The following is a 14,031-nucleotide window of genomic DNA, read 5'->3' as shown; positions in this document are numbered from 1 at the left end:
TATTTAATTGGTCCATCAATCTTGGCAAGCTGTCCTGCCTCAGATGCAGGATTACTGGCCAAAACCATGTTTCTACCACCACCATGTTCCACTGATATGATAAGGTTCTTATGCTGTTTCCTTTCCTCAGACGTGACACGTCTTTCTTTTTTTCCTACAAGGACATGTTGTTTGGGGTCTCAACAACAGTGTTCTGGGTTGTCCAGGGAATCTTCTACAATCTGCAGAAAAGCAGTAATGTTTTATTGAAACATTGTAGCAAATGACCTGGTCATGAAGGGTTTAACTTTGCTCTTGAATTTCCTTCTTCTGTCTGTCTCATTTCTCAATATCCTTTAGTTTAGCAGAAATCTGCTGTTGTTTGTTTCATTGGCTTCTTTTAGGACTGGTGTAGAGATATATATTAGGCAATATTTATGCATGAGGTTAGAAAACTCCAAAGGGTGTGCAAACTTTAAAAGCATCCTTGCACTTAAGCTGACATATTTTTGCATAATTCGTAGAATAGTTTCCATTCACCTGTCTAAAACTGACAGAAAATTCACCTTTCCATCACTACTTCCACTTAGTTTTCCACAGTTTCTGCCCCTTCATCTGCTATGGATTCCTGGTGCATGTTGAGGTGATTTGACTGACTAAGTTTTGATCAGCATATATTGACATAACCATCATACATTTATCTGCAAAGCCGAATAGTACTGCACGACTGTGGGAGAGTTTAAGCCAAATGAAAACAGAATAATTTGGAGAAGACAAATTGTTGAATTCTTAACAAGAAAAGAAAACTGATGGCCATAGGGGCTAATTTCCTCTTAAACTAGAACCAACGCTGGTATAAAATGACCAGAAAAAGCCAATTGAATTGTAAATTGGTAAATTGGTATATCAGTATGACAGTAAATAATCAAATAAATGTCACGATCACTCCGTTTACTTTAATAAGCCAATCTTCTATCTTTAAATACCATATTGGAGTTAGTTTAATCCTCGAGGCTGGTTCCCTCATGCCTCATGCATTCTGCTAATTTTAGCTACTGCCCCGGTGGACAAGGTCATGGTTGGTGTGTGAGAAATGGGAGGAAAATGGTGTGTGTGGCAGAGAGACAGCCGGTCTTGATGCACACCACTCAGTGTGTCTTCTGTCTGGCCTTGCTGTGTCTGCCAGCTGACCCGGTAACTCTGAACTACGAGGCTCTGCCCACTCTGACATTCCTGGGAAGGAGTGATGGTACAGAAAGAAGCGGCTCATTTCAAGCTATTGGAACAGAGAAAAATGAACCTGTGTGGGGTCACAGCATTCCGCAGTGACTGTAGCTGTTTGTATGCGTGTGCTTTTGGAGTTTGTATGAGAAAAGATGAGACAACACTTTAAAAAGTTGACAGATCCTAAATGTAATGTTTCCCCATCTGTTCTGGAGACATTTTTATAAATTTCTACTTCTTTGTGCTTGACAGAAATAGAAATGGAAGACTAACGGAACAGATTGTGTACAATTTAAGAAAACAAATTGTGAGAACAGACCGTGTTGAACAACTGCAGCTTAAGGTCTATTCCTACAATCATGCTATCCATGCTAGTAAATCACTAACTTCAGTAAGTCAAGCAAATATGTCAGTTATATTATATGTACACTAAGACACTACAAATGCAAATACAAGGCTCTTACCTACAAAGGTTTTCTTCTATTAATAGGAAGAATGTAGCAACAAAACACAACTGCTTTTATCTGTATTCAACCCACTTTTCATCTCATGACAGTTTATATCATCTCAACATGATTAAAATGGGTAAGTTTCCATGTAGCTTCAGATTTACATGTCGGGTAAATATAAATGTTTTATTTTACAAAGGACAAATCGCACACTTCACTCAGCTAATTACCCTGATCATTCATATAACTATGAATAGTTAATGCAAGTAATGAACTCCAGTGTAATTTGGTGGGCAAAATGCAAGAAGATAACGAAGCTGAGCTCTTTCATTTTGGCTCAATGTTATATTGCTGATGCTGCTGGGAAGCAGCTTCCTTTGCTGTGGGTAATGGCTTCTGTAATAGGCTTTGCATTATCCTTACAAGGTTTTATGGAAATGCAGGGCTTGGTTCAAATGGACCCTGTTGACTTGAATGTGTGGGTGCCGTCAGTTAGAGCAAGGTTGTTAATATTCATTTAGCTTCGTTAAGCAAAACTGAGGGGCTTGAGAGTCCCAGATCCTCTTAAGGGGACAGTAGATATGAGGGTGTTTGAAGCTCTGGGAGTCACATTGCTGTTTGACTGGTTCTAAATCTGACTGCGCTGAATACGACTCTATTATGCATATTTTCAGTATTCTCCTTTATTTCAGTTGGTTATGATGTACTCAACAATATTTAGAACAGCTTAAGTAAAAACAGATTCATTTTTTTATTAAGTATTTCACGGAAATCGAGGAAAAAACAGAACAATCAGTTTAATCCAGTTAAATTTAGTAGTATGCACTTTAGTATTCAGTATAGTTTGGAATGTGAACATTTCATTGTGTTGCCCATTTTGATTGGGTCATTAATTTCAATGCAAAGGCACAAGCTGAGGCAGCCACAAATTCTCCCAACTATGCAGTTCTTTAAAGTTTTAAGTAAGTGTTTTTATATGTGGCCTCCTGCAGCAGCAGTGTAGCTTTGTTGACATGATGTTTATGTTATATTTTCTTTTTTTTTTTTCCTTCATGCACAGCATCCTCTTGATACAAAGCGGTAAAACCATTTGTTACCCAAGGAACATAAATCTCTTTTTAAATTCATCACAGCATAGCAGTTCAGGTCTGAAATCGGGGAAGGAAAAGAAGAATCAAAGAGCTGTGTATGTGTGCGTCGGGCAGAGCACTCTTGACTTGTTCTGCAGTCATAAATTGTTTTTTGTTGCTATGCAAATGCCGTCCCAGTTATTAATAAGACGAGTTGCCACTGTCTTTCAGATTTTCCGCTCCTTCTGAATAAATGAAACAAAAGTATATTGACTATTTCTGTCTAGCAAGATGTGAAATGAGGCAATTCTGTTCATATTGATACAGCTTTCAGATAACTTGTTTCCTGTGTTTGTGTCTCTCCTCTGATCTTGTGGCCCCCCCCTCTTCATTTTATCTGCATTCTGACAAGGTGAGCTGCAGACCTGCTCTCCACTGCACTTCACTGCAGTTCTCTTGGAAAACTAGGAGATTTTTTGCATTTTCAAATGTGCTCCATCGGTCATTGATCTTTTCTGAATATTCATCTTGAATGATTTCATTGCTGATCATTGGAAAGCCTGAAAAGGAAGACCACTGTTATTATTATTGTTATTCAATTTATTGTTTATTCATCTTTCAAAGTTCCCTACCCAGAGCCAACATCAGTCAGGTTATTTTTTAACCTTTTTTTTTTTCCAACACACCTAACCTGAAGAATTAGCACAAAGCTAATGATCACATAGATACAGATAAAATGAACAGCTATTTCTCAGCTCCTGTAGCTATATTTATGTGTAACTGATAATACTCACACTGCTCTTATTTTCATGCATGAATAAACTAACCACAGCTCACCACAATAAGCACGCTGCTGTGAAAGTGCTGACACTACTCCGAACGATGCTGCATTTGTGTCATTGCAGAGCAAAAACCGTTTGATGTTATGCAGGAACTTTAAGTTTTACCTACACAACAACAAAATAAAACAAAACAAAATAGGGAAACATGAGTGGTCCACAGGCAAATGCTTTAATCTTATTGCCTCAGTAAGATTTGTTGTTAACTTGGTGTCTTTTGCTGATTTAGAGTTTTATTATTTGTATTTGGGAAAATGTGGGTTAGTCTTAACCATAAGAAAACACTTTTTCTTAAGCTTGAAGCTGTTCCCAATAACCCGAAACAGGCTGCTGTAGATTATGGCAGAGATGATATTGGGTCAGATCATTTCTCACTCTAAGCATGTTGGAGGTAAATAAAACAAACTCGAGTTTAGTTTACTCTACATGGGCATCCAGTGAAAGAGCCAAGTGGCCACTTCATGGCACAAAGCTGGTATATGTGCTTTCATTTACATGTTTGACTTAGAGCTTTGTTTTCTCTTTTCAAATGCATTCAAACCTTATAATGTTGCCAACTTTTTAAACTGATTTTGCTTTTTGCTTTTGGACATTACATCGCTTTCCATCCCTGGATTTAGTAAAAGAAAAGTTTCACATTGGTTTTAGGGACAATAATACCTGGTCTTGGAGTTGACTTGAACTGAACAACGTTGAAATACCACTGTGCAGTAGCCTTGAATATCAATAGACTCTTTAATATAAATTATTCAGTCTTAGTGACTAAGCTGTCAAGTCCTCTCTGTCAGAATTCCGATGAGCCTCAGGATGTGCTCATGTAACGTGTTACAACACAATACGCTATATATACATGCATACATTCATTAGCGTATATGTCATAATGGAGCAAGCAATCTGTTCGCCTGCTTCAGTCATCAGGGCGTTTCAGCCTGCTGAGAAAGCGTGGCTTTATTCCCAGTTCTTTTTATTCCCCCCCCCATCTTCTCGGGTACAGAATATGTCTTTATCATCTCAGGGGATGCAATTAGAATTAGCAGTGCTGTGTCCCCTTCACCATATCTATTTCCATAGTGCCGAATGTAATCTTATTTCTATTTAAATCTAAGCTTAAGAACATTTAGTCAATGACCAGAGGTGGACCACAGGAACTTGTATTTACTGCATGATTACACATGAATAAAAGTAGTTTTGACAATAATTCAGCTGCTGACATTTTCTAGAACACATTAACGGTTTTGTAGTAAAAACAGGGATCTAAATAAAGCCTGTGAGATACTGACTGTGTTGTCGTGTGCACCATCCTCATCCAATCACATATGTTTTTAATGAAGCATTTCATTGTAAGGATGTTTATGAGAATTGATACTTTAGCACTATGTCAATGCTACAAGACCTAAAATGTGTTATTTTTGTTCTATTATACCATAAGCACTGAGGCCTCTATGATCAATCACTTTAGAAGCTTATTATTGATGGTGAAATTATCAGCCAATACAGATCACAAGCTTAATTCTAAGCCTTTTGTTTAGGTATACGTTTATTTTTCTTTGCTTCTGATTTTCTTTGTCCATTTTGTTTAATTTTGTTGTTGTGTACAGTGTGAATTCAACACTGTTTTAAAATAACAAAGTACCAACAGTATTATGATGAAAATAGCTTTTTTTTTTTTAGCTCTTTGAAATGAAATGGCTTTGGGCTAATTTACCTGTTGTGTCCGTCTGCAGTGGAGCTTTTAGCTTCTTCACGGCTGTGTCACAGTTCAGGTTGGGTTTGTTCACTAAGCTCTGGGATTTTGGACGGACTTTCACATATTGTCCATCTATCTTTGGTTTTACTGGGAAGGTTTTACTGCACACCAGTGCTTTTACATCTACTGCAATGAACTGTTGTAAAATCCAGTCGCATTAACCACGCTTCAGCTGTCTCTTCACCTTCGCTCCTCTCTGCAGAGAAGCTGATACAGGATTCTTTTTCTGTCTCTGGCCAATGATAACTGTAAATCCGTGATCAGCATTACTTCTCTCCTTGTGGTCATCCACCAAATATGTTGACTTTATCATATGCTGCAATAGTTTTTTGGCTTTAGACATGCTTATGAATTGACCTGAATGTAAAATGTCAACTGAGAAAATGATACAATACAGTTATCAATACAATTAACAAAGGGGTAAAGCAGAGCAATATCCTCTACCATGTAGGAAGAAAACCCAATCTGATATCTTTTAACAGAACACTAATCAAACTACCTCATAAATTAATACTGGTAATAGTTAGTGGCTGAACAATCACAGAACCATTAGTGGGTGTGAACTAACTCAGGTGAAAAGTGATGAGTTAGTTTTTTGAATAAGCTTTTGACCACAAAGTGATCTTTCAAAACATCAAACCAAATGTAATATAACAAAACATTTCCGTATAAATCCATTCATTCATGTGATGTGTTTTGGAAGTTTGGAAACAGACTTTCTGGTGTTATGATGTCCTGATTTTGCTTCATCTCAACCGTGTTTACCCCAACAGGGTATATTGGCACACAAACATGAGCATTTGGCTCAAAGAGCTTATGTGCCGGAGCACAGCCTCACAAATGCGAGCATCACTTGCTGTGTTTACATGACCCATTTTAATTAGATGACCGGTCCAATCAGAATAGAAATGCCTCATCTCAACACTTCAATCAAACCATGTGTGCTCTTAATCTGATTGTTTCTCTCCGACTGGAAAACAAATTGTATCTTTCTGTGCATTTTTTGAGAGGTAGAAACATGTTGGCAAAAAAACTCAAGGTGTGCTGGACACTGTTTTTGTTGGACAGTAAAAGGAATTGAAAATGATTGTTTTATACACTGTAAAGCAGATATAATTCTCTAATTCAGGTACCAACAACCTACTTTGACAAAATGTGTTCTATGAAGTCTCTTCAATTCATGCTGTTTTTATAATTTCAAGTCATATACAAACAATTAATAAAATAGACCTTTTGATTTATTTAATATTTAAATAGATATTTTTTCAGCTAAAATAAGAAACTGTCAATTAAAAAATGAAGCAAGCTACACTTTTAATTTGACAAGATATTCAGTAACAGGTTTTAGCTTGAAGGTTTTTAACATAATTTAATAATCATTAGTAAAAGTTTGAGGGTTTTTGTGACGATGATCTGTTGGAGGGAGTTTTGGTGTAAAGTTTGTGTGCTTTTATGACTTTTATGTCTTTCAAGAAGCTCAAAGAGGATCATCAAGGGACTCCTGTCATCGCAGCCAACTCTGACTCTTGTCTCTGATGCATGAATAGAGCAAACATGCATGGTCTTCTAACTTAAAACAGAAGCCACAGTGTCTTCTATTAAGTCTCTCTCTCTTGAATCTCTGGCTCCGCTTCACAGAGCAGCTCTTGCTCTCTTCCTCCTCCTCCTTCTCCTCCTCCTCCTATCCCCGTTACACTCTGTTGATCAGCTCAGTAAAAGGAAAGTGCTTGTGTGAAACCTGAGGATCACTTGCAGACTGAGGAAGCAGCGAGAGCACGCACATCGTGTTTTAGTCTCAAGGTAAGCTGATGCCCAAAGGAACAGTTGATGGCAGTTAGATGGTGCAATGGATTTCTGTGCTTTGAATGTTTCACATTTCTGATCCTGGAAAAGAGATCAAAAGCTCTGCAGTCAGAGCAGTTGATTGATCTATGATGTGTTGATGTGTGAAACTTCTGGTGTTGAAATAAGACCTGCAGGATGATTGTAGTCATAGTCCTGTCGTGGGCAGGGTATCATTTGGTCATGTTTTATTCAGTAATGTTTGAAACTTATGCTTGTTACTGTCTGAAGAAAATTAGCAGTTTGTTCTGGTTTATTGACAAATCTGATATCTTTCCTTCTTACAAAAAAGAAAAGCTCAGGATGCATGATGAGAATCTTCTGGTTAAAAAAGGGGCACATCTTGCGGATCATTATGTCTGGGCATTACTGGGGGCAAAAAAATAATGCAAATGAACATTTGTTCCAGCGTATAATAACTTGACTTGTGAAGCTTTGTTTTGCACACTACAGTAGTTGAAGCTCTGACTTTTTAGGCTCTTGTCTTCAATATGCAATCAGTTGTGGTTACTCGTCTTGTTTGGGTATACTTTTGGAATTCTCCCTGAGAATTGACTAAATTTTTGGTATTTTTGGTACAAACAGCAGTGAGCTTCCAACCATGTGTACACCAACAAAGCGTGGCCAGTGGAAGGAGGACCTGCAGCACATCCGTAAAGACCATGGCTTTTCCAAGAAAGTCCTCCTCAACTGCTGCCTGGTGCGGCGCATCGTCACCTGGGCCTCCCCGAACCCCAAAGGTACAAAAGCCGCATTTTTATCCATGTAGACAAACAACTGGTAAAATATCAACATATTTACATATGAAAAGGCCTATTTCAAAAACCTGTCTTTGACATCAACATGCCAGGGGTGATTCGGCTTGACTGTCCTAAAATAGACTTATCCATCTATAGTATTTACAAAATGCCAACTCATAAAAGGCTGATTTTATGTCATCCAAAAACATGGAGTTACATCACTCAAAATTTTAAAAAGTTAAGAAAACTAGGATATAAGAATATCTCTTTCAGATACATCAAAAGGAAAATTAGAAGTACACTGTGAGTGGACCACTAACCTTAATTTTAGCTTTAAAAAAAAAAAAAAGAAATGGCAAAAGGATCCTAAAACTGAGTGTCCAAAAACTGCTTAGCTGTCAACACCATTTGAATTATGAATTATATCTGTGTGGTATTGATCAATCTGTCTTCAACCTTAAAAGAACACTAGAATTAGATTATACTTGAATGAAATATGAGACCTGACTGCACCATAAGTCGCAGTTGACACCTCATGTGAATTAAGTCCATTTGAAACTTGATCAGTATTGATTCCATCTCATGTTATATATTCACAACAGCCAGTAAAACGCTGAGAAATACAAGTCTGCCTTTGGCAAAGATCTTACAGAGCATTTTTTTTTTTTTTTTACAGAGAAATAAGGCCATTTCTTCAACCATGAAGCTGAATAATTTGGCAAGATTGAAATGTAGGGAGTTCTATTGTCTGTCCTCATCTCTCTTGTTATTGTTGATTCATTACTCTTCTTTAGAGTTCTGTGATATGTCAGTGGCATGTTGCACATTCCCATATAATATGGACCTCTAAATAGTTAAAGGATACTCTCCCATTCTGGTATTGGTGGTCAACTGTCAAGATAAATATGTTGTGCTTGAATATGATTTAGCATGCTTTTACCTCGTCGTGAATATCATTGTAGGGATTCCTAAAAAGCATCTGCAGCATTTTGCAGCAGAGAGCATTCATAACTACTGTTTTTATCATGAATAAGAAAAGAAACATAAATGTTCACCTCTATTTATAGTACTGATTTGGTTAATGTCAACAGGGCAGGTGTAATTTCTATATCACATAACTAGAAAAATTGTAGATTTTTTCTTTCTTGTTGTGTGTCTTGCGTTTGCTGTGTATATCCCTCTGTGTGTCTCCATTTGTGTGTATGCACCTGCGCAGTTGTGATCTGAATCTAGCCCTAGATTAACATTGAGGCTAGTAACCGCAGCTGGAGCTGCGACAGGGCCCAGGTGTTTCTGTCGGCCACATCAGGATTAGACTTTCATACTTTCCACTGCCCTTTCTTATCGAAAACAGGCTGCATTTCTGGGCGATCTTAGGTTTTCGTTGCAGGTAGTTGACAGATAAAGTGACGGTTATAGTGCACAAAGACTGATGCCATTTTTTATTATTTATTTTTTTATAATAAATCATCAAATGGAATTAATTTGATTTTAATTCCTTTCTATATTCATTATCGACTGTAAAAGAAAATTTTTTATTCGTTTGATTCTTGTAAGCGCAACAATTTCCCACCTCCTCTCGTTAATGTATTTCAATTGTGTCATCTCATTAAGTGGTGTCTTACAATAATGAGTTGTCCAAAATAACTTCACAGCATGCGGATGATGACACTATGAACCTGCCAGGTGGCAGTAGTACCCTCTGGATGTGGGAGCAGTCTCCAGAAAATGAGTACGCTCAATAAAACGGGTGGGTCTGGAAATATACAAGCCCCATGTTGTGCCCCTGTGACAGATGCCTGCCGGGAGAGATTATTTCTCCAAACTCTGCTGTCTTTATGACGAGGTTTTTTTTAACACAGTGGGAAATGATGCTAGTAGTTTATATCTGAAAAAGGTTTCCAGCTTGCTTTTTGTCTTTATTCTAAAGTTACCTGTTTTTGTAATGTATTGCAATCAAATGTTTTACTCAACATAGTGGACCTTGTCATTTCACAAAAACTGTCCTTATCTGTCTTTATATCATGTGTGACTTTAAGTTGGGTAGCAGCAGGACATTTCATTGCTTACTTGGTTTTTGCTGTGAATTTGTATGAAAGAGAAAATTTGGTAGAAACCCATCATTGCACCTTAACTTATCTACCAGGAGAGGGCAGCAAGCCACAGACTAAATTGAAGACTAATATGATGAACAGGTTTACTGGATGCACAGTTTTAATGTGTGGCATATAAAGTAAGTCACATAATTTAGTTGGCATAACACCGATTAATTGTTGCGCATGTCTGCAATTTGCTGCAGCAACACTGGCATAAAAAAAAACAAAAACAAGGCAGAGTATGTACTGTTTTAAGGGTAACAAATATGGATTCTCATTGCATTATGCTGAAGTTGTTTAGCAGGTTTTTTTTTAATCAAATATGTGTTTGTCTGTGTGTATCTATTTTACTGTTATATATGAGCAAGGACACAATATAAATACCAACACTGTACAAAATCATTCAATTCACCAAATCTGCTGGATAGAACTCGCCTCAAAAACATCACACTCCTTCCAACAGTCGGGTAGTGATACTGTCATAAATTCTCTGAATCTCTGCACTGCACCAGTAATTCAGTTGCTCTGAATGCACTGTAGCAAAGATGCAGCTCCTTTCTTATAGTGGCCCAACACAAAATTTAAATACAATAATTGGAGAATTTGAATAATGATGCTGGACTAGCATATCAGCTTTGATCTATAGCACAAGTATCAAATGCTTCTATGTTGAAGTGACCACATAGTAAAATGCCATTTGATCAGTTTCTTGTTTGGTCTTTGTCAGCTTAAACAAATCTCTGTTTCGCTTTAACATTATTTCCATCTTGTTTATTTTTTATTTTAGCTGGTATACCTTTTACACACTTTGGCCAGTGGGGTACAGATCAATATAACCTTAGACATGAAACGTGGACATATGCTGTTCCCCAGCTTCTTCTTTTATTTAGTGCATCCCATATATGCTGTAGTACTTTCTGTAGCTATGAGCAGCAGAATCCATTCACCTTGAAACCGCATCTCAGGGTCAAGTCCTTAAGAGAACACAGAAATGGCCAAATTGATTTACTATTTGCTTTTGACACTTCAAAGGTAATGATTCCTCATGAGAAAGTCCGTACTCCCCCAGTACTTTTAAGATAAATTGCCACCTTTCCTGTTATTGTCACATCCAAATCCCATAGCTTCTTCTCACTAATTTGAAACTCATCTGAGAATTTGCTCCCATTATGATGCCACTGCTAGCAGTTAAACACTGTGATAAGATGCATTGCTTAAAATATATTTGATATGATTAGATATGGAAATATATGACAGATGAAATGCTTTATTATTGAGAACTTGTTGGAGACTTGAGGAGTGTATGTCCTTGATGAGTCTTATGTTCACAGACAGGTGGCAGATTTTCTTGATTGAGAAATCCCTAAAAGTCTTGTCTTGAACCAACTATCTACCCACAGTGAAGCAACTCACTCTCCTGTTTTATCTGTTTTTCCCACTTGTTCACAAGTGCAGGAGTCTGTAGAACCAAGGTGGAAATAGGAAAAGGCAATGATGGATTAGAGGGAAAGCTGAGGCAGCGTGCAGCCTCTCAATTCGGATTGAAGGAGAAAAAGAGCAATTGCCTCGGGACTGCTAGCTGGCAGAGATGCAGACCTGTCCCGTTGTCATTCGTTTGATTCATATGTTGTGAAAATGGTAGCTGGGAAAAGAATGAAAAGGATCCAAAAGGAATACCTTTTCCTGACATTAGTCTTAGTCCTAGTAGTATGTACTTCACAGCCCCACAGAAAATGCTACATGCTGTTACAACAAATGGGCTTGAAGATGCAATGCAGTCTCTGCATACTTATAGTTTTACATATCCTTGCAAAGCTGCTTGTACTGTAGCAGGTGAACATGTATTTATTTGGATAGTGGTTTATATTATCCTTTTGCAACAGTGTAGCTGTATTTTTATCTGAATTGTTAATATTTGTTAGTGCATAGAATATGTTTACAATCTTATGTGGCCTTTAATATCACAGAAGGTATTTGCTTCTGTGGGCATGATACTGTTGATACTTTTCTCAATAATTCTTTATATGGCTTAAATATCACCCAGCTAAAGCCCATGTGATTTCCACTATGTCACACAACAGTGCGCCTGCCATTCTTTCAGTCTTGGCCCTGACCTGCACCCCTTTGTTGATAAATGGGGATTAGCAGCCAGCAGCCAGGGATTAGTCAGAGAATAGGCAACCTCAGCAAACCATGTTGTTTGTATAACACCTTAAAGTGGCCTGCTGACAGACAATAACTCTCTCACTCTGTCCTGTCAGTTGGATCGAACAAACTGTCAGTAGTTTCAACAGATGACTGCTCACTGGTCCCAGCTGTAACCAATCCGGGTCTTTTTGTCAAAGCTATACGAGGAGCTACCTGTACACATCATTAAAGATGCATTTCTTGCCACATGCAGGTGAATTTCCACAAACTTGGTTGTGTCATCTCCTAGAGTGAACCCTTGTGAGTGTGTGTTAGTCAATTTAAAGAAACTTGGTAACACCTTTGTCATCATTTACAACAGGAGTTAAGTTGTTTATAGATTGGAACTGCATAATGGTCAGTTATTACTCAGAAGGATACTGATTACTATGAGTATTGTTATCGCTGTTTTGGTTTCCTAATCAATTTATCCAATAAAGGAGTATTCCACCAGTTGTGCAAATCTTATCAGGTATTTCATTACAAATACCTTCATTTCTGTTGCAAATCATAACATATTTCGATCTTCTCCCTATGAAAAACACTGCATGCTACATTTCCCATAATGCTGCCCAGTAAGAACTCCCTGATGCTGATAAAACATTCAGATTCCTCTGACTTTCTTGCAGCCTAATTATTCAACTCCCTTTACATATTTTTACTAAATGCAGCAATTTTTGTATGTACTCTGGAGCCCTTAAATGGTCTAGAGATGTCCTAGAGGTATGACATGTGAGAACTCAAATATCCACTGCATTTGCTCCTTATTTCTTACAGATGTTTTCCACCTGGCTTATGAGTAAAATCTCCTGAAGTTCAGCAAATGGGACATTGTCCTTGGTAGCAAATCTTCTGCAGCATTTACTCGATGTGTGTGAGTGAGCCAATGGCTTACTGGTAAGAGTTGCTGCTCTAACCTCTTTTCTGCTGACCTTTGGGTTGCTTTTTACTTTTTACTTCAGATTATTATTTACTTCAAAACAACACCTCATCTTCTATTTTTCAACCCGTTGAAATGAAAACACAGTGATTCCCATACTGTGATATCTGCATCAAATCCTGCATCCTGTGCGCTCTTGACAGATGCGCTCGCTCCTTCCAATTTCCAGCTGTGAAAGTGCATCTCTCTCTGCCTCAAAGCACATGGTTGAAGAGCAGCTGGGGGAAAAGCTCAGAGCAACTCGGCTGCACTCTCTCCAGAAAGTCTCTGGTGTTCTTGTGTGAAAATGGCTTGAGATTCACGTAGGTATATACTTTGTTTCCAGAAAAGTTGGGAAGTTTTATTGTGGTAATTGACCAACTTCATTGTGTTTGAAAAATGCGTCAAGCATCAACCTAAGAAAGTTAAGAAAGAAGCAAGGAGAGTGACAGAGAACTAGTAAAATAAACGATTTACTGAAAATTGCACAAAATGCAGATTAATTGGTGGCAAGTAAGGGGTGTCGGGATATGGGATAAAATGAGTATCCACAAAAGAGTTAGTCTGTCCAACCAATAATGAGTCATGGCTCACCACTATGTGCCAAACTACATCAGCGAGTCTACGACCAGTACAAGTAAAGTAATTTCTTAATGCAAAATTGATATTGGGTCCTTCAACATCTGCAGGTTCAAGTTTAGTTTTCACTTTGTTTTGCTGCTAGACTTGTGATGACATTCATAATAACACATATAGTACAATATAGATAAAACATGAAATAGTCCATCAACAAAAATATATTAAAAATTGTAATGGTAAAATTATGAAAGTGGCCTGGACTCAAAAATAAGGACGGAGACGAGGATCGGCTAATAACATTGTCAACATTCTTTGAATCCAGAAAAACACCTAATTCTGGACTTGAATAGATGAATAAGC

The 14,031-nt window shown here is 37.7% G+C and overlaps 1 protein-coding gene across 3 annotated transcripts in view; it reads left to right on the top strand.

The window, feature by feature from the left end:
- kcnip4a (potassium voltage-gated channel interacting protein 4a) overlaps positions 1-14,031 on the top strand; it is a 127,684-nt gene that overhangs the window by 8,810 nt on the left and 104,843 nt on the right. The window contains exons 1-2 of one of the 3 annotated variants that reach the window (XM_072376356.1): positions 6,770-7,108; positions 7,739-7,890. The exons of 1 other annotated variant lie outside the window; for it this stretch is intronic. In XM_072376356.1, coding sequence (XP_072232457.1) covers positions 7,752-7,890 — 139 coding nt within the window. In that variant the 5' untranslated portion in view covers positions 6,770-7,108; positions 7,739-7,751. Of the gene's footprint in view, positions 1-6,769; positions 7,109-7,735; positions 7,891-14,031 lie in introns of those variants that run through there. One more of the 3 variants, XM_072376355.1, reaches the window with a different exon arrangement.

The sequence above is a fragment of the Leuresthes tenuis genome, unplaced genomic scaffold (assembly GCF_036924035.1).
Source record: "Leuresthes tenuis unplaced genomic scaffold, fLeuTen1.0.hap1 SCAF_22, whole genome shotgun sequence".
Lineage (NCBI taxonomy): Eukaryota > Metazoa > Chordata > Actinopteri > Atheriniformes > Atherinopsidae > Leuresthes > Leuresthes tenuis.
Note: the sequence above shows the minus strand (reverse complement) of the source record. Positions and strands in the feature narration are given on the sequence as shown.